The sequence below is a fragment of the Ambystoma mexicanum genome, chromosome 4p (genome assembly GCF_040938575.1).
Source record: "Ambystoma mexicanum isolate Mex_15411 chromosome 4p, UKY_AmexF1_1, whole genome shotgun sequence".
Taxonomy (NCBI): Eukaryota; Metazoa; Chordata; class Amphibia; order Caudata; family Ambystomatidae; genus Ambystoma; species Ambystoma mexicanum.
Window position 1 is genome coordinate 1,090,140,733 of NC_090927.1, and position 21,246 is coordinate 1,090,161,978.

The 21,246-nt window shown below is 45.8% G+C and overlaps 1 protein-coding gene across 2 annotated transcripts in view; it reads left to right on the forward strand.

The window, feature by feature from the left end:
• Positions 1-21,246, forward strand: part of LOC138453642 (pantetheinase-like) — a 421,456-nt gene that overhangs the window by 338,756 nt on the left and 61,454 nt on the right. For both annotated transcript variants that reach the window (XM_069606676.1, XM_069606675.1), the window contains one exon: positions 14,208-14,378. In XM_069606676.1, the coding sequence (XP_069462777.1) occupies positions 14,208-14,378 (171 nt within the window). The remainder of the gene's footprint in view (positions 1-14,207; positions 14,379-21,246) is intronic.

The window sequence follows — 21,246 nt, forward strand, 5'->3', positions numbered from 1 at the left end:
GCAACCGGCAAGTTGATACCTCTTGACTTTGTTGATTGCGGCAGAGATTACTTTTATCTGACCTCTTCTATATCAACAGCCATTGTAAACATTATCAACACTGTACTACACCTACCCATGGAGAATGGGAAAGTTCCTTCAATCAATGCAAAGGAAGTACCAAACGGGACTATCCCCTGCACTGAGGACCCACTGATAATAGAAGAATTGGTGGCAAGGAGCGCCTCCAGAACAACTTCAGCAATCCATGGGGAGCATGCGATTCCTCTGAATAAAACCTTTCATAAGTGTCTGTCTGGTCCATCTTCTAGCCTGTTGCAAGTGGTGAAACTACCAGCGGGGAGAATGAAAAGTGCCCCCATGGAACATGCACATAAGCCTGGAATTGGTGAAAAAACGCCAGAATACAAACCTGGCACTATGAAAACAATGGCTGAATATTTTTAAAAGATGGGCCGTACAACCAGCACAGTCCGAATCTTAGACACACGGCTATTGCCTGGATGGGGGCGGGAGGATGCTAAAACCACAAACTTGTACTTAATCAGTGATCAGAGCCTCCTAGAACTGGGCCGACAGATGGATTGGCCCCCGAAGTTGTAACAGCAGTGGAACAGCCTGCTCTGGCTGAAATGGACGACTGTCTTTCTTTTCTAACAGAACACTTAAACAGTACCTCAGACTCCTGTTTGAGGTACCAGGGATGAGTCCGCTGATACCACAGCAAACCATGCATCACACGCTGCAAGATTTGGATATCCAGATTCGACTAACTGCCCCCCTGAACATATCAGCATTAAACATGGTGCTGAGTTTGTTTTCATCATTATATGACAATATTCGTCTTGAACAGTCCAGCCACACTCTTCAGCTAAGGGAAGTTAAAATCAACCTCAAAACGATTCACAGCTCGGTGTTTGAGCTGTGGGGTTGCTTGAGAAAACACTTGGTACTAACGCACATACTTTGGTGTTAGATTAAGGTGCATCTGTGGCCCCTACCACAGGCTCAGTAATGATGGGTGGCCCTGCTCTAAAGAAGTCTAAAAGAGGAGGAAAAAAGGGGGAAAAGGCCAATAACTCAAACTTGAGGACGTTCCTGAGAAATCTTCACCTGATAGAGGAAGTGGCATGTGCTTCTTGGAAAAAAAACTTAAAAGAATGAGCCCTGGTTCAGTTGGACAATTCTGCAATCCGTGCTGGCAAACTCATGCAAGTAGCAAATGATCGGAGCAGAAATCAAACTTGTACCACGGAAGAAACTGGCTCAGAAATTGTGAAATTAACAGAAAGTGGGATCCAGCATGTGCTACTGTAAGAGGCTGACGAACCCTGCTGCTCAAAGAGCTACCCTATTTGTGAATTGTTTAACCCAACAAATGCTTCTCAATCAGCATCTACTGTAAATGCTCAAGTTTGTGTCACTCAAGATAGTGGTTCGCAGTGTCTGTCTGAGAGCAATGGAAACGCTATTGCACAAGTTCAGTCACAATTGTTTGTGTCATCGAAAACCAATCTAGAAAAACTTCAGAGACTGGGAAACATAAAATGGTCTCCAGTCTTGCCTGGAGATCAAGCTAACAGCCCAACCTCAATTATCAGCGTTCCATTGCTATCCACCCATAAAGGTTCATGAAGCCAAGAGAAACGAGATTGGTGTTCAGTGTTGTCTTGAGGCTGCGTGTATGTCTGATGGTTAGCCTGGCACTGGTCTCCCTGTAAAAAGAGGGGGGCATCTGGCTTTTGTCACCGACAATCTGAGTACTGTGCATACACCTATTTCAGAGATCAAAGAGGCCTGGGCTCATAACAAAGCCGTGAATGTACAATGTGAAATTGCCGGAGCAGGTCGCCGGTGTAGCCAGCCTCTTATATCTTTGCAATTAGCCGATACCCGAATGGGAGCCGACTCTCTAACTAATGCTAAAACAGATTATGAACCCAATAAGAAGGATAAGGGCCTCCAATGTAGCATTGGCCCAGCAGAGAATTTTGAGGGGTATTCAGAACCTGTGCTTTTTCCAGCAAGTCATATTCAACAAGAGGCACCCAATGAGCTAATTGGGGAGTGGGCTGGCCTTCTCCTCTTTGGGGCATGAGAAAATTGACCCCAATGTGTCTTTTCGGGGGGCCTGCAGATTTTGAACAGGGGCAATGGAATGGAATGGGGTAGTGCACAACAGCCCAGTGGTCTGAGGTAGCCAGTGAAGAAGAGTTGTAATCCACAGAATGAAGGGGGTCTTCCACTCCCTCTTCTAGCGGCACCCTTTGTATCCGAGCCGCAGGTTGAAACAAGATCCTGTGAATTTGTATCATCAACAAGAGTTTCTTTGAGAGACTCCAAAACGGCAAAAATTACATTTGATTGAATAGAACAAATGTAATTAAGCTTCTTCAGGAAACTCCACAGATACAGCGGCTTGATACCAGAGACATTGACAGGGTCTGTTTTCCTTATATCGAAAGAACTGACTATGTCAGGCTGGATTTCAAGTTAAATACTCTGATGCAGATGATTATATCAGAAATTCACTCATTGAGGGCCATGTGAAATGATTTGGAGAATGACTGTCGAGTTGATTTGATGGTGACAGATGAAGTGGAATGGTCCGGTGCTGGGCCTTTCTGCTTGGGACGTCGCCTTCATGTGAAGATTAATATTCGGCTAATGATAATGGAATCAGAAGGGTGGAATTTATCCAGCAGGATTGGCGCTGTCTACCTGAATCTCTCATGAGCGCCTTTAAGAAATTGTGAGAACGCAGGTAGGGGCTTTAGTCCATGAGGAAACACCAGTGAAATTAAGAATATTGAGCTGGACCTCACAAGGAGTCAGTCGCTTTTTGGGGTCTGCAGAGACACAACAATTTTTTCAGGAGCCTTTAATGTTTTTTTTTTTTTACAGGAGGTGTGGTTGTCAGAACGCCTCATTTTAGATGGAAATACGGTCTTCCAACAGATGGCAACAAAGGGTTTGGGTGCCCACGCCTCTGGCATACTATGATTACTGTGCAAAATTCTATGCTTGAGGAGTTTGAAATTATCTCTTACTGCATATATGGTCTGATGGCAGTAGGGGCTACTTTTGAAGGGTCTTTCCTCCCTTAAATCTCTGCTGCTGGTAAATATTTACAGCAATCCTTGGCGCAGTGAGGTGGATACTTTTCTGGTAGAACTGTGTGAAAAATATTGATACCAATATGTTACTGGCAGGCAATATTAATGCAGCTGTACTCCATATAAGGATTGCCAACAACTAGCTGGGAAGCAAAGCATTTATTTGAGTGTATTGGTTCAAGAGAAATTATGGGTAGAGTTTTTTGAAACCTGGAACTTGAGGATTGCTTATGGTTCCCCTATTGGCGATATTCCACTTAGGCTAATGTGGAGATCTGGCTAGAAATCCTTGTTTCTGGATTATTTTGCCTTTTCACCAACCCTGTTTGACCTTTATGATGAAATGAGGGTGGATGATACTGAGTTAAATGATCATCAAATGATTAAAATAAGATTGAAATGCAAAGGGCCTAGGGCATTTAATCCCCAGTGGCAATCGCATCACCAGGTACATCAGAAACATCAATATGTATAATAGTTCAATTCAGAAATTTCCTATAACATCTACACTGGAACAAAAGATACATTGCATTAAACCTAATCTATTCCAAGCTATCCTTGATGGATTCAAATGCAAACTTTGGGGTAATAAGATTGGAAAACACACACTAATCCACTTCTTTGACCCCATTATCCAAAATAAAAAGAAAGAGATAAGACGTGAGATACGAACATTGGGGAAGTGCGGTCATGGAGCGGAGGCATACATGGCTAAATATAAACATCCAAAACATACATTCAAAAAATTGCATTAAGGGATACAAGTTCATACAGACTCATAATGAAGGGTCCAAAATGCTGCAAGTTCCGACCCAGTATAATTTCAAGAATTTTGGGGAATTGATTAATGGTATGACCGTAACTCAGGGGCACCAACAGAGTAACCCTATAGGGAGGGTGAGTGTGTGAAGCATTTCCTCCGCGTACATAAGGAGCCTCCTTCAAGAGATATCCTTTGCCCTCCCTGAAACTCCATGGCATTTGTCGTTGTCAATTCAAACCATTGAAGGTTTAATCAGCAGGGCTTTCACCTCGAGGTTTTCTAGCCTAAATGGTTTGTCGAATGCCGGTTTAAAAGATGATCCAGTGGTCAAAGATCTTGGTCATTCTGTTCAGGGCAGTGTTGGCGACAAAAGCCACACCAACTTCTTGGTGCTATGCTGTCATTGTGCCTTTTTACAAGAAGGGAGAGAGGGATCATCCAGGTAACTATCAGCCTTTTTGACAGTGAGAGCAAGATCTTTGCAGCTCTTGAGTTGAATGGGCTGCTGTGTTGGGCCACCTCGATTGGCCATTCACAGGAATACAAAACAGGGCTCCGAAGGGGGCTTGGAACTGAATTGAATGGTCTAGTGGTAGGATGGCTAAAAGAGGAGTCAGAGAGGCCAGGTAGTTTGCTGCTATATATGGCAGCAACTGATTATACACAGTCCTTTGACTGTAACAACCAAAACCTCCTGTGGTGCAAGCTAAGGGATTGGCAAATACCTGGACCCCTATTATCAATTTTGGTCCATTTACACGAGAATACTTTTCTCCAATCAGGCTAAATGGGTACTGTGTACTTGATGGAGAACTTCAGGGTGAGCAGGGGGTCTCCACCAGTGCTGCGTATTGTATCCCTGCCTACTCAACCTCTACTTGTCTGATCTGGCAGAGTTTCTGTCAAATGCCCTATTTGCCCCACCGAGGACCTCTACTCTATCTGCCCCGTACCTTACGTATGCGGATGGCGTTCTCCTCCTTGACAGGACTCGGGTGGGCCTGCAGAGACAATTGAATTTGATACTGGAATACTCGATGTGAAATAAATTAGGCATCAATGAGAAAAACAATTGCATTATTAGTTTTATTAGTGCATCGAAAAGGAAAAATGGGTTATAACATGTTTGGTAATCAGCTATCGGTCTCTGGATGTCCTGCCTTATATCCAAGGTGACCCAAGCCGCTGCTCAGATGAGGACATTTCGAACCCGATACTATAGTTTCTCAATTTGTCCCTTACTATCCTAATATATAAAAATGAAAGTGATACACAAAGCTGCTCTGTGGCACTGAGATCAGTCATGCACTGAAAGCCCTGGACTATGACAAGTAGGAGGTTTGGGGTGCGGAGGTGAGCCTGATACCTACCAGATTGGTTGGCAATTGCTGCAATTAGATTCAAATTGGGTCTAACCTCACTGGGCTTCCAGTTGGATTGGAGAGTTCTGTCTTTGTATAGAAGGCGATTGTTCCCTCTGGTGGGATCTTTATACGAAGACTTAGCAGAAGCTCTGAAGCAAACCACGCTGGGGTCCTTGCCTAACTTTAGGAAATCTGCACCACTGGTGCTAGATAGAATTGAACTATCCTCCAATTACCTCATAAACCATCCGAATGAGGTTGAAAAGACGTTATCTAGATATGGCTGGATGGTAACGATTGCAAAGATGAGTGTATTAACTATCCCAAAATATATTTTTTTAATTCCTGATGGTTACTGGGCCCTTCAATTTTTAAGATAGATTCAACCTACTGCCTATGGGAGGAATCTGTTGTGTTCGATCCTCAAGTGTGGAGCCGGTAAAGGGCTGTGGCTTATGTTAAAATGAGGATGTGATACAGACTAAAGAACATATCCTCCTGAAATGTCAATTTTTGGAAAGACATCCATTTCTTCGGTCGATTTGCACATAATCCTGCACTTTTAGAACTGGGGAATTATTTTGTTTGAATTTCGAGTGGGAAAGAAACTGTTGCTACAATTGCTGTGATTAAGATCCTCCATCAAGCTGGCCTGGTTCGCATCAGGTGGTGAATATGCTGGGCTATTGTTTCTTTGACTGTTTGTTTTTTTTTTTCTGCTAGTTTTTAGGAAACGTGCCCTTTATCTTTGTTTTTTTTACAGAATTGTGATTATCTCTTTTTCTTTGTTAACATGTTTTTTGATATTGGCTTTTTTTTCTTCTCTCTTTCCTTTGGTTTATTGCAATTTTATATGGAAAATGTATGGAAATGTGTAGTTTGTTTTACTTTTGTGTAAGGTTGAGTATGGCCAACCAATATCACAATTAAAAAAAATGTTAAAAAAAAGAAATCGGATGGTTCAGTTGGATTCAGCTGTAGCTAAGGCCTTGATGCCTCCATACATAGCTCAATAAAAAAGGATTGTTTTTTCAAAAAGTCAAAAGCAGAAGCTTTTCGAGCCTCTAGTCCACAATTGAATGTAATGCTGCACAAGCTGCCAAACTCCCAGGTCAGAAAGAGGAGCAATGCCCCCCTTCTTCCTCCATGAGCTAGAATGGAGAAGGTTTCCCAGCTTTCTTAGGCTGTGAGCTCTGCCTCACTCCTCCAGCATCTTGTGGCAAATCCGAACAGCTATGCTCCCCCGTCCCAGATCCTCCCTTTATATAGCTTCTAGTTTCCTTGTTTTGTATATTCCCAAGAATATTTATATACCATGCTCTCCGAGAATATTTATCTCCTGGTACATCTGTCAACATTATTCCCCAGTCGCATTTGGCCTTGCCCAGAAGCCACGTCAAGCTACATCTGGTAACATGTAGTCCATTGGAGTTTACAATTTACTTGACCATCAAAAACTATTTACATAAACAAAACAGCCACTGGATCGCATCCCATAACCTATGTTTATAGTATTCTCCCCATGCACTATCACAACTAATAATCTGACTCAAAGACCAGAGTTTGTGAATACAATTATTATGATGGTATGTATTGAGCGTGGACCTGGCTTTGAGAAGCAATTGAGTGCTTTACAGAGGTGTACAACAGTACAGATGCATAACAGGGCACTTATCAGAAGTAACAAAGGAACAGATATACAGCGTGGGGTGGGATACAGAGGGCACAGAGGACGGGTAGAGCTGTACCAGGTGGCGGGAGGAGAGAGGGGAGTAGCATCTAGTGAGTCAGGTGGCGTGAGGGGCGATGTGATGGCCTTGGTGTTGAGGCTGAGAGCTTATTTGAAGAGGTGGGCCTTAGGTTATTTTCTGAATTGTAGGAGGATGGGGGTGAGTCTGATGCTGACAGGGTGGAGGCTCCATAGTCTTGGGGAGTAGGCAGAGAAGGCTTGTTTTCCAGTCCTTCCCTTTTTGCAGCAGCGAATTCCAAGTCTGCACGTTTCCTGTCTTCTGGTGGTGTGCTGTCTGTCAGTGATGCTGTGTTTCTCTGCAAGGTAGCTGGGTGACTTGATGAGGGGATTTAAGTATGCCCAGGCATAGATGATGCAGCAAAACTTGAAGTTGATTTGTGCGTGCAGTGGGAGCCATTGAGGTCGATGAGGGCTGGGGTGATGTGGTCATATCTGCGTAGACCCTTTATGAGGCATGAGGCTGCGTGTAGGACACTTCTCAGGGGCACAAGGGAGGACGACAGGAGGCCTTTGTGGAGTCCATTGCCCCCATCGAGGTATAATAGGACCAGTGCTTGAATGGTGGATCTAAAGCTGCTGGAGGGAGGACGGGCTTGACTTTTTGCAGGAAGTAGAGCTGATACCAAGCTGTATTTTCTTAGCTATGTGTGTCTTGAAGGAAAGGTGTTTGTTGATGTGGTATCTGAGGGACTTGGCGCAGGAGGTGAGCTCAGGTGTAAATCTTTCAGAGCTCATGGTTGATAGCCAGGTCTGTATGTCTAGGTGTTCAGTGTTGTTGGTGAGGAGTAGGAATTTGGTCTTGGATGAGTTGAGCTTCAAGTATGCAGTGGACATCCAAGACTGGATCAACGAGAGGCAGGCTTTGAGCCTATGGATGTCCTTGATGGAGTGGATCTTGAGGTATAGCTGAGTGTCATCGGCGTATTGGTGGATGTGGATGTTGTGTGTCACTAGGAGGGCTCCCAGCAGCTCCATGTATAGATTGAAGATCACTGAGAGAGGATGGAACCCTGCGGGCCTCCACAGGTGACGGGTAGCATTAGCGACTTAGAGGAGTCCATCTGAACAAACTGCTTGCGGTTGGCGAGGTATGACTTGAAACAGCGTAGGACAAGGTTGCTAACACCCATACCCCGATGTAGGGTATCCATAAGTGCCTTGTGGTCTACTGTTTTGAAAGCAGCCGAGAGGTCGAGTAGAACCAGGAGGCCAGGGTGGCAATCATCAAGGATGTTGGGTGCGCTGTCGACCTCCTGCATGGTTGCTGTCTCCATGCTGCATCTGGGTCTGACCCCGGATTGGTAGGTTTGGAGGAGATTGTTGGTGTCGATGTGTTGCTGCAGTTGTGTGGCTACCGCTTTCTCGATGATCTTACCTAGGAAGGGATGATAGGGTGATAGTTATCTGGGCTGTTGGGATTCAGAGGGGTTTTCTTTAGTAGAGGGAGGATATTTCCTGTTTCTACGGTCACTGGGAAGCTGCCTTGAGTTAGGGAGCTGTTGATGATCTCCAGGTAGGGAAGGAGAGCTTCTGCCGGGAGGGTCTTGAGGATGGATGCTGGCAGGATATTGTCTTTATACGATGTGGCTTTGAGGGCGGCCAGGGTTTATACCAGGTCCTCTGTTGAGAGTGTCTTGAATGTTGTCCAGGGTGTGGAGATTTTGCAAGATGGTATGTGAGGTGGGTCTGTGGATGCAGAGCTGTGGCCAAGGGGTTGGTGAATCTTGCAGATTTTGTCGATGATGAAGGTTTTGATGGCAGTGGATTTTTCGATGGAGTGTGGTATGGCAGGGATAAGTAGCATGTTGATGTAGTGCTTGACCGCTTTGAAGAGGGCTCTGGTTTTGTTGTCAGCTTCTGCTATGGTTTTCTGATAGTAGGAGGCCTTGGCTGTGTTGATGAGTTGTCAGCGGGTTGCTCGAAGTTCCTTGAGGAGCGCCAGGTCCGATGCGGTCCTGGAGCAGAGCCATGATTTCTCTTTTTTCCTGATGACTCTGTTGCCGAGGTTGAGTGTACCAGAATGCTGATGGTTTCGGTTTGCATGTGTGTTGTTTCAGGGGTGCATGTCGGTCGATGGAGGCTAAAAGGGTGCAGTTGAGTGCTTCCAGTAGAGAGTCTCAGTTCGGTTGGGGATGTTTGGTCCATGTAAGGTGGAAGTTGGTAAGGTCTTCCATGAGGGAAGGACCTGAAGGTTTGTCTGATGGGTTTCTGATGGAAGTGCTTGGCTGGGGTGGTGTGCAGGATGTTGAAAGGCATGGCTAGGTTGTCAGACCAGTCAAGTGGGAGAGGAGAGCTGTAGTGGAGGGAAGAAAAAGGCAAAAGTTTTACTAACATGCTGTCTGTGCTTTTTACATTTGTAAATTACGCACAACTTGTTATAATGCTCAACTCTCCTGAATGCATTTTCCTCTGTTCAGCTAAAATACATGACAAAAGGAGATTCCCCTCTGCCCCCACAGCTTCTCTGCCACTCAAGCCAACATGTTCAGGGACTCAATATTATTTAATAACTGGTACGGTTAGGTTTTTACTAAGCTCCTCTAAGTAACCATGCTCAAGTTTTAGTGATGCCCTTTGCTTATCTGCATTGGCAAATTCACACCATGTAATTAAGTACCAACGGTAGCCATTATGCAGAGTTAAAGAGGGCACTAAAGACCTCTGCGACTGGGGATCCAGAGCCTCTGAACTATATCAAGAGTACTGGCTCTGATTCCAGTGCGAAGCATCTGCAGCTGATTGGGAAGGGAAATCTCTGCTCTGTCTTTTCTGTCCACTTTTTTCAAATTACATTTAATTAATTTTTTCAGGTACAAAATATCCAACAATGAAAACGACAAAATAACATCAAAATAACAGTATTTTTTCCCATCAGAGTAAAACACTCTTGTTCAACAAACCCACTTCCATCTGAACAAGAATGACCCAATCAAAGTCCCACAGTAATATGCATCCAGTGGATTCACCCCAAAACAAACTTCTGGGTCATTATTATTCTCACATGTTTGCCTTACACAAAGTAAACAAAATCCCCAACTCTTTTGTAAAAAGAAAAAATATATAAGGATCTGCAATCAAACCACTCAATAATTTGTTTCACTCCCAAACCCCATTTAATTCTTTGATGCAATATTTCTCCTATTCCCCCATGCCCACCCCAAATACCCCATGAATGTGTTCCTAAAAAGTCTATATGCTTCTTTGTAATACACTATAATGACTTGTTCATCCTAGATTCCATGGTGATCATGTAACAGAAAGGTCTCTATGCATATGTTTTTCTGTATTATGCTTCTTGGAGGATCCAAGGTCTGCATATGTTGATACAAATGTGATCCATTCCAACTCTTTATTTATAAGGGATTCATTGAACATGTACACCAACTTTTCCATTCCGTAAATCTCCCATGCTTTGAGCAGTCATCCCTTTTTAATAGCGAAGAAAGGCCTTTTCCAGGGGGATACTTAACAGGCCGTCATACCCAGCAGTAAATAGTGAATCATGTGTGGTATTGAATGTGACCTCTCCTCTTCAGGGAGCAGACTGAAAAGAACTAGAAAGGGTGGCATTGAGCGGGAAACTGCATCAGATCCCTTAATCCATGACAAGTACCTTTCCCCAGTATGCCTGGGCATACTTATATCCCCTCAGTAAGTATAGATTCCTCTCACCCTCACCATATTTTAGGGAACATTTTAGAAAGTCAACTATCGCACTAGAGTAGCTCTAACCAAAATCGCACAGCCCTGAAGGGTTCTTTTCACAAGCCCTGCAGCAAATCTTAATGCATTAATAAGCAAGACTGCTACATGCCTTTTTTTGGATGTTAAAGGCTCAAAACATCTGGATTGAAAGGCATCCCAAAATGTGGTATTGCTCCCACCTCTTATACCATATCTCCTGGATAAACAGTAGATATGTTATTGTTGTGAAATATATTGGCTACCAATGATCTCCTTACTAGGAGAATTTAGAGCCTTCACATTTAAAGTGGCAATCTTCACCCTACTTGTGGGTTTAAACTTTGTCAATCACAAGTGCCAAGCTGCTGTCCACTACATCTCCCTATGTCCACCATATCCACTCGTTAACTGCACACTTCGGATTCAGGATATTACCCCCATGCCTCTCCTCCTCACCCTGAAGATGAAAAAAGTTAACGGTAATCAACACATCTCTAGTAACAACTAATACATTTTCACAGCCTAAACTACCCTACCAGTGAGATACCCAGTAACACCTAGACTGCTAGAATGAAAGCCCCTCGTTTAAACCCAGAGCCCTTTGCAGCTTCCTCTTCAGCTCCTGTACAATGTATACAGTATCATTATGCAACAATAAACTCTTTCCCAATCTTACGTCGATCATCCAAATAGCGGTAGGCAATTGAAATTCATCCTCAAAGCACTTTAATGCTCCCCTCCCAAACAAATCAAATTATTATCACCCTTTCTACAGCAAGTATTGATATGAACTGAGGATCACTTTCAAATCCCTTACATTAAAAAATATGATAATTTCAAATCTAGACCACTGTCCCCTTCATCTCTTAGATGGTGATGGAGTATTCAGTTTCCTGTACTTGTGTGTTTGAACATCTTGCATCTCGCTATTTTCATCATTGGGGATTTCGTGGGTCCATCTGACATACCTGTGGGCCAGCCTTCTCAGACTTTTCTGTTAAAGCTTGAAGCACCAGAGCGATCTCTTCAAAAGGCCAACCAATATTGGATCCCTGCATGTTTGAACATCAATGAAAAAGGGTATCCATCGATAACAGTTATCATTGTCCATATGCCAGGAGGTTAAGTGCTTGCATGCCTGCCGCGGTCATCACTGAAAAATATCCAAAACTTTGCCACCTCAAAGTAAATTGAACCCACTTCTCATTCTCACTAGAACATCCACCTTGTTGTGGGAATAATGTAACTTGAACATTTTTGTGGGCCCCATCCACTCTGTGCTCTTTCAATCACCATATCACCCTTCTTATTATTGTTTTAGGGCTCCTAAAATTCTAAAATTAAAACATTGTTCCCGATTTTGTATATCATCGATGTTCAGAAAAAGCTTTGATTCTCTGATCTTTTACTCAGTGTGCAAAACTCTAAGGACAGATATACAATCCTCTCTGTTTCAACTACGAGGTTGTGTGGACAGTGTGAAAGATAAATTGGAAGCGTTGAAAGATAACTAGTTGTCCACGGATTTATAAGCGCTGAAACATGAAGCAAAACACAGATTTAAAGATTAGAGAATTGTTGAATGAAAATTGCCAATAGGCCACTTTTGCTGAGACACGGTTTGCTGTGTCCAGTTTTTCTGTTACAGGGAATTTTCTTCTTTTCCCCCTCCCCTCTGCCACCCACACCATGTTCCTTCAGTTGTGCGGGAGACACCTTCCGCAGCACCCTTGCACCCACTAATACACCATCCTCCCTAACACCCTGAACCCAGCTCCTTCCTCCCTGTCCATGTACCCTCACTCTATACAAAACCCCTCCTCTTTTCTCGCCAATTCCGTTACTTACCTCTTGATGCTCTGGCTTGACTGTCTCACCCCATAGATGCACGGGAAGTGCATGCAGCAATTCCTGACATGCCATGGTTCGAGCAAAACGTTTTGTTGGGAATTGTGCCATGGGAAAAATTGGTACTTTGTTAATTTCAGCTAGAATGTTCCAGATGTTCTGATGCCACCTGTGAGTCAGTGCTGAAATGTGTTGTAACAAAGACCTGCTTTCCAGCCATATTGCCCTTTCCTGAGTGCTTTCAAAACCTGTGTAAGGCTACAAACCTCTCTGTGACCCCTGCTTTCTCCGTTCTGGTTGCCTTAACACACACACTCTCCTGGTTTAACAGGAATTTAAGGTTGAATAAGTGTAAACATCAGCCTACAGGAGCATACAGTATGTTGATGATCTTTATTCAAGGTGAACTTTTGCCACCAGGTAAAAAGACCCTTATACAAACCCTTGTGTCCACCTGATAATTTCTACTTTCTCAAATTTACAGTGCATAATTTTCAAACAAAAGCATTTACTGTAAATGTGGCTTATATACGCATTTGTGTGGTATCTTTACCAATTGAGTCTTTATACCAGTTTATCAATGCTTTCTCATTGGATTAAACATCCTCACATCAGGCCTGTCTCAAGCTCTCCAGCGAGTCTGGGTTTAACTCCCAGTGCCTTCTTAAAAGGCTGCCTCTTCACCCATCTCGCAGGCCCAGACCTCCCTCCCACAACCATGTCTCTTGCCTGCAGTCTAGTCCTTTGTCCTGCCACCAAATGCCACATTGGTGCTTCATGCAGCTCTGGAGTTCTGCCTCCATTTCACCACCAACCTGCTCTGTCACTTTCTCCCCCATGCCTCACCATGGATGCTCTGTTGGTCTTTTACCACTGAGGAAAAAGTCATGTCCCCACTAATGCAGTTTAGCATGCCTTTCGTCGGGTCCCACTCCATTACTTGCCCTCACTGCAGAACACATGGTGCACTGCCTGTGCACCACTTTCTCACACCAACACTTCTCTTCCCCAGGCCAATGTCACTGTATTGCTCTGTCTACATGGCCTGCACCATGCCTGCTCATTCAGGGGCCACCATTACTGGCGTGGCAATCTCAGCCGCCTTCTTCAGTACCAAACACTGGCTGCAGAAGCGGGAAAACACTCAAATACTCAGTACTGTTGTCTGGTTTCAGAGTCCTCTGGAAGATTTTATACCATATATAATTGGTCTAATATGCAGCCATTCTGTAAGGTCGGGAAGGTTTGGAGGAGCAGCTGCATCAGGCATCCATAATGCCCACTTCCCTTAGCGGCTTATCCTACTGTCCATTTTATGGTTCCCCATCTCAGTATGGACCCCACTAAAGAAGATTGGAAACGTTTCAGGCAGTGTAGCAATGGGGTTGATTAGATGCCCATGGGTAGGACATCAGGGTGTTTGTACGTAGAGTGGACTGGAGATCAAGCAGCGTGCTGCATATGTTGAGAAGAGACTACAGCCAGACATCTTGCCAATTCCTTGCAGGGAAGAATACAGTAAGTACATTGTGATGTTGTCCACAATACAACTGGTTTGATAGCATTATTTAATGCAGTGCAGTGCAGGATGCATATCTCTGTTCTGGTAACATACTACCATTGCTAAAAATGTTTTTTCATTATTTTGTTTCATATCAAAATTGCGTCTTTATTGTTTACAGGTCTGCACATTACTCAAGTGCAAAAGCATAGGCATGGATTCATGCGGTGAGAAAACAGAAACCAGTGTTACTATGTTTGAGTTCTTCTCCCTGAGTGGCACCTTCAGAACTTCGTTTGTATTTCCAGAAGTCTTACTCAGTGGCATGCAGTTGGCACCTGGTGACTTTAAGGTACAGTCCTTTATTTGAAGTTTCTGTTTTGCGTCATAAGTAACAAATTAGGCATTTAATTTCATAATTGCAGGAGAATCTGTTGTATGTGACTCACTACATCTATCCCCAGTGTGAAGGCATCATGAAGGACACAGACAACAGATTCAGAATTTAAATTAAATAGTTTTATGAAAGTAAATGTCAGGATGGAAAAAGGCCTATCTTGTCCTATACTGAGGTGGGATTTCCCTACCTAAATAAAACTAAAGAAAGTCTGAGTCAAATAGTTCAACTGAAGAATCTGTCTGCGTCCAAACCCTATACTTGCCCTCACGACTAATGCATACAATGTGTAGGAATGCCAGCAACCAAAAGAAATAGCGTCCAACGCAAAGTCAGAGCTTCTTCCAGCATGCAGCCTCCTTTCAGCTCCCTCCCCCAAGGATGAAACAGTTTTAGTAACAGTCTTAAAGTTACTGCTCTTGAACTTAGAATAATGTAGTGTTCACCAGTTTTCAGGGTTCCTTTTCCCAGAGACTTAAGTTCAGCAAAAGAAATAGAAATAGTTCCAGCCTCGGGGTTCCCTTCCTTCCCCAAGACGTTCCAGCCTCAGGGTTCTCTTCCCAAAGACTTATGATCCGCTACATCAAAATTGTCATATTGTCTCTTTAAGGGTGTTTGCCAAAAAGATAATTCTCTGTAACATGTAGTTTTTGACATCACTTTGAATTCAATGTAAAGTTCAACACTTTAGATTTCATTTCACTCAGTTCGGTATTCAATAAATGTTAATTGTACTTGTTAAAGTTTTGTTCAGTTTAGAATTCACTGGACATGGGTTGCACTTTTAAAACACTTTCGCTTTTGACCCGTATTGTAAATTCGGTGTTCAGTAGGTGCGGTTTGTACTCAACATCTTTGTTATTCAGCCCACTCTGTAATAGTCCTTTAATAATGTTCAATAATCACGAGTTTCCCTCACAACACAGCTGTATAATATTTCTTTATTTACTTCAAATTGAAATGTCCAAAACTCAGAGACTTTCGACAATGTGTTTTTATTACACGACCACTTTGATACAATGTATTTCTCTATGAAAAAGCTCAAAACGTTGCATAATGGTTTCTCATTGGCTAGTGTAAAGAAGGCATGGTATCAAACAGTGAAGACAGACACAAGTAATCTCAGTTCAAAGGTGTTTATTGAACTTCAGATGGTTGAACGCCTATCTAACCTAAATATAAGGATGGGAGCAAGCTACGACCATCAAATAATAATAACGCAGTCCTAGTCGAGTCTTTGTCAAAATAAAAGGGCTTATACTAATAAACCTATTGCCAATCCTTACTTCTAAATGCAAAAGGGTGTGGGACAATAATGTGTGCAACAAAGAAAAGTGTTCAAGAAATATATCAGGATGGTTGAGCAGTTGGCTTCCCTTCCCCATGTTTTCAGCACGGGGCAAGGCGGCACGTTCGAGCTTCGCACACACTCTGGCTTCTCTACCACAAGGATATAGTTCAAAGCATAGATATCAGGGCCGTCTGCCAAAGTCTCTTTTCCAAAACAGTCTTACTGCAGAGGGCCTGTCGTAGCAAACAAATATCAAAGTTCCATTTCTATCAGGATCTTCGCATGCACAAGTTCTCGCTTCCAGTGTTTATCATGGGTCTCCCTCCTTCAGACTTGGACCTCTTGTTATCACAACGTTTACACTTAGTCTCCCTCATTCGGGCTCAGACCATGGATCTCCCTGGTTCGGACTCGGATCCTCTTGATATCAAAATCGAAGACTTTCAAATGTGTGATTGGTTTTGCTTAAACCGTCGCAGGACCACTTTGATTCACTTCACACAATGTTCTTATCAATCTTTTGGCTTTTATTTCTCTTGGTGGGATACGTTACAGAGACCTTTGATTGACCACACTCACGGTGTCAGTGTAACGTACACCTCCGGTACTGTCACACACAGGAGTCTGACTATCACACACTGGTTCCACTTCCTCTGCTCCACTACCCTCCTCCGACTCCTCACCTGTACTGCTGGAATCTGATCGGTAGATGTCTTGTCTGATTCTGTACCCGTACCTTTCTCCGTCCTTCTGCTGAGGTAGTCTGCCCCGGTGGGAAGCCACAGTGGCCACTGGAAAACAGTGGCCCCTGCGGCCCCATCACCGAGACCGACCGCAATGGGGAAAAAGCCGAAGGCAGAAAAAACCCCACGAAGAGAAGATGTCACAGTTGGGGCCAGTTGTTCCGGTAGCGGCTGGATCAGAAGACCAATGGTGAAGATGGTTCTGGTGGATGCTGGGAGTTGAAGTTTCTGAGCAGTCTTGTAGCAGTAATAGCGATGAAGCCAGGTAAGTATGTAACGCTCACCTGATTCCAGTAGAGGCGCCGGTCTTGACTGGGCATATACCGTATCTTCAAAGGTGATGTGTAACACACGGCTGGCTCTTTGGGCTGGACCTCTGTGCACTGTATGTCTGACTCGAAGGGTAAGATGTCTGCCGATAGAAAATATGGGATTAAGGAACTGGGTTATTGAATGTCTCTCTCTTCTTCCCTTTCTCTTCTCCTGTAGAACCCCAAAGGTTAACGCTCTCACCTTAGGTAAGTGAACGCTGTGCTCTCCATCTGCCTCGGGCAGGGTGCTGTAACCAGTTTCTTCACTGGATAAGGGGAGCAGGCCTCTTGACTTCAGAGGACTGCTGTCCGTCGTTTACTGCACGAACGGTAAGTTTCGAGTAATTCTAATATCTTCAAAGTCTTTAGTAATGATGTCTCTTGTTTTGCAGGGTTCCGGCGATGGCGGATGACGGGCTGAAGTGAGTTGAAGATGGAGCCCGTGTGATGAATAGAAGCGCATGGAAGCACGTAAGTAAGCGCTTGTTGCCTGCTTCACGATGCGCTCTAACTGTCTTTTTATTTTGCAGGTACAAGTTCGGAGCGGCTGCAGGGTGCCGGAATACCCACTGGGTTAGATGTGGAAAGGAGTAATGGCACGTGAGTATTAAAGTTCCCCAATGTCTTTAAACGCACCTTGTTTTGGCTTTCAGATGCGGGATGCAGCGCCGAAGGCCTCCGGAGCGTGCAAAGAGTTGGTAAGCTTTTGTCTTTCAGATGCCGGAATGCAGTGTGAAGACCTCCGGAGCGCACGAAGAGTAGGTAAGCCTTTGTCTTTCAGATGCCGGAATGCAGCGCGAGGCGTTGGTGACAGCCGATGGACCAGGTAAGTGAAGAGCTGTCACTGAAGACCGTAATGCTAACCTGTTCTTTCTTGTCTTTATAGGTGTTGCTGAAGACTGGATTCAGGATGGTAAGCCTTTTTCCTTAGGCCCAGGATCAGATGCAGAAGACACGATGAGCGTTCTGCTGCAGAGGATGCAGAATAACGCAAAGCAAGATTTATCCATCGGGTGTGGTTTAAATAGCCTCCTGTAGTGCTTAGGTGTCTCCTTCCACAGCCACGCCTAGGTAAGAAAAGAGTTCCTGCTTTCCAGAAGAGTTCCAGTGTTCTGAATCTAGGGAGTGGCTCCTACCCCACCCATCAGGAAAAGTAGTTCCAAACAGAAGAGGATCAGAGGCTCAACTGGCAGGCAAGTAAGCAGCATGGTCTGCTGCAGGTAAGTCCACCCAAGCATTATGAGCCCGGCGCTTCCAGCGCTGGGACTGGGCATATTTATGAGCCTGGTGCCACTGGCGCCAGGACTGGGTCCAAAAGGTCCCAATTGGGACTGGTTGGCACTCGGAACCTGGGTTATGGATCTGCTTCCAAGGGAGTTTGGAAAACCCTGACCTTTTGGAAGCAGAGATCATGACAAGTATAGACACAAACAGACTCCGATTGGCATGAAGTGCAGAAAGAACAGGATGAGTTCCACGATGGGAAGTAAGCAGCAGAATAAGCACAAGAAGGAAATGACTGGAGCGGGAGATCCGTTCGGCGGAACGGAGCAGGGAGAAGGAGCGGAGGCAGAATGGCAAGAACGGGGATGGGCAAGAAAAGGAAGGTAAGCAGAGATACAAGGAGCGTAAACAAACCGAAAGCAACAGTGCGAAAGCCGTGAAGTTGGTTGCAACGCAGGGAATGCTGGGAGGAAGCAGAATTAGAACCTCTCAGCCACCACAGTGCAGAAAGAAAAGACCAGACCGTTACCAGCACGTTAATAGTAACGTGATGGAACCATTAATGGCGGCCCCATCGAAACCTATTCCAGAGCCTCCAGGGAACTGGCGCATGACAGTATGCCCCCTTCTAGGTCTGGGGCAACCAGGTTTCCCCGGGTGTGCCCGATGGAATTTGGATACCAAGGCAGGGGCCTGTATATTAGGGCTGGCTCCCAAGAATCCTCGGATCGGGGGTAGCGCTTCCATCGCAATAGATATTCTAAACGACCCCTTCTGTATCTGGAGTCAAAGACATGGGATACCTCGCACTCTGAGTCTGTGATACCCTGGAGGTGACTGAAATTGGAAGCAGTTTGAGAGGAAGAGCTTGGAAGAAATGTTTTCAGTAAAGAGGAATGAAAGACAGGATGAATGCGTTTGGTTGGAAGGTAGTTGGAGTTTGAACGTGACAGGATTGATTTTAGCTAGAATGGGGAAAGGACCCAGAAACCGAGGAGACAACTTAGAAGGTCATCCTGGTAGAGATTTTGTGGAAAGCCAAATTTTGGAACCAACCGACCAGTCAGGACACTTTTGTCTACGATGGTCCGCCTGTTTGTATGAATGTGCGGCCGCTTCGAGACTGCTTTTTGCTGATAAGTGTGCTTCTTTAACCCTTTAAGTGCCAAGGGTGAGGTATCTCGTCCTCGACAGTGCACACGCAGTGCCAAGGACGAGATAGCTCGTCCTTTTCGGCACCTTGTTTTGAGCGTTCCCTGCAAGGCAGGGATCGCTCAAAACTGTAATCCAACCCCCGGGCTATGTGAGGGGGAGGTCCCCCCTCACTGCCAGGGGGCTGCATTACCTTCAGTTTCACGTCGGCGTGCGTAATGCACGTCGGCGTGAAACTGGAAGTAAATTCCCGCAGCAGCCATTTTCGGCTGCTGTGGGGAAGACAGAAGGTAAGAGACCTTCTTTGTCCGCCTCAATCTGCGGCTGTATTTCAAGCCGGAGATTGAGGCGGGTATCGTTGGAAAGGGGAGATTCTCCCCTTTACAACGATACCCATTGTGTGGCATTGCTGCCCACGGATCGGGCGCAGGGCGCGCAATCCGCGGGCAGCAATGCCACCGGATCAATACAGATCCGTTTGTGACGCAGGGGGAGAGGGGGTTGCTTACCAGTTAACAGGCCCCCCTCCCCCCGTGGCCCAAAGGCATGGGGCAGCAGCGGCAGAGACCCCTGGGGGCAGATGATCACTGCCCCAGGGGTGAAAAGGGGGAAAAAAATCAAGGGGAGCTGGGAGAGGGTTTGGGGCCCTGGGGCCCACTAGACCACCAGGGATTTGGCAAAAAGTGGTGTCCTTGGAAAGGGGAGCTTCTCCCCTTTCCAAGGACACCACATATATGAGGCATTGCTGGTCACGGATCGGCTCAGAGCGCTCGATCCGTGACCAGCAACCCACTAGACCACCATGGATCCGTTTGTGAGGTGGGGGGGGAAGGGGACTGCTTCAAGTAAGCAGCCCTCTCCCCCCTCCCGGCCCCCAAAGAATGGGGGCACATGCATGTGAACCCTGGGGCAGATGGCTGACCATCAGGCCAATACCAGGGGAATGGTAAAAAAAAAGTGAAATGAGGGGAAAAGTGGGTGGGGGAAGGGGTGAGGGTGGGGGGCCACTAGCCACCATGGATTTTTTACTGAATGAAAGGGGGGATGCCCCCCAACCGAAGTAGAAAGGAGGCACCCCTTGTAACCCTCCCTGGGGGCAGATATCTGCTCCTAGGAAGGGGCATCTGACCCCAGGGAGGGATGCATGAGGTTGCCCCCCCACTATCTGCCCCCAGGGAGGGTTGCATGAGGTGGGGCCCTCCATTTGGGGGGGATTGAGGGCCACCCCCGTTACAGTACATCATTTGCTGCCAATTTAGGGACATTTGGGGTGGGGCGGGAGAGGGCCACCACAAAAGGTGGGGCAGGACCCCCAATAGATGGGGCAGTAGGGTTTGGGCACCCTGGGGACAGATTGCCACACTAATGTGGCCATCTGCACCAAGCAAAGTTGGGTAAACAAAAAAAATAACACAAATTCATAGGCTGCTTTTTAGGGGGGGCTGAGGGGCACCCTACTAAATTGGCAGCGAATTATGTACTGCAACGGGGGGGTGGCCCTCACCCCCCCACCCCAAATGGAGGGCCCCACCTCATGCAACCCTCCCTGGGGGCTGATATCTGCTCCTAGGAAGGGGCATCTGACCCCAAGGAGGGATGCATGAGGTGGGGCACCCCCTATCTGCCCCCAGGGAGGGTTGCATGAGGTGGGGCCCTCCATTTGGGGTGGGGGGTGAGGGCCACCCCCCGTTGCAGTACATCATTCGCTGCCAATTTAGGGTGCCCCTCAGCCCCCCCTAAAAAGCAGCCTATGAATTTGTGTGATTGTTTTTTGTTTACCCAACTTCGCTTGGTGCAGATGGCCACATTAGTGTGGCAATCTGCCCCCATGGTGCCTAAACCCTACTACCCCATCTATTGGGGGTCCTGCCCCACCTTTTGTGGTGGCCCTCTCCCCCCCACCCCAAATGGCTGGGGGGGACACCTCATGCTGCCCTCCCTGAGCCTCCTAGGAAGGGCTGCATGATGTGCCCCCCCCTCCGTTCGGTGTGGGTGAGGAGAGGGCCGCCACAAATGGTGGGACAGGCCCCCCAGTGTGTGGGGCAGTAAGGTTTGGGCACCCCGGGGCCAGATTGGCACACCAATGTGCCACTCTGCACCAG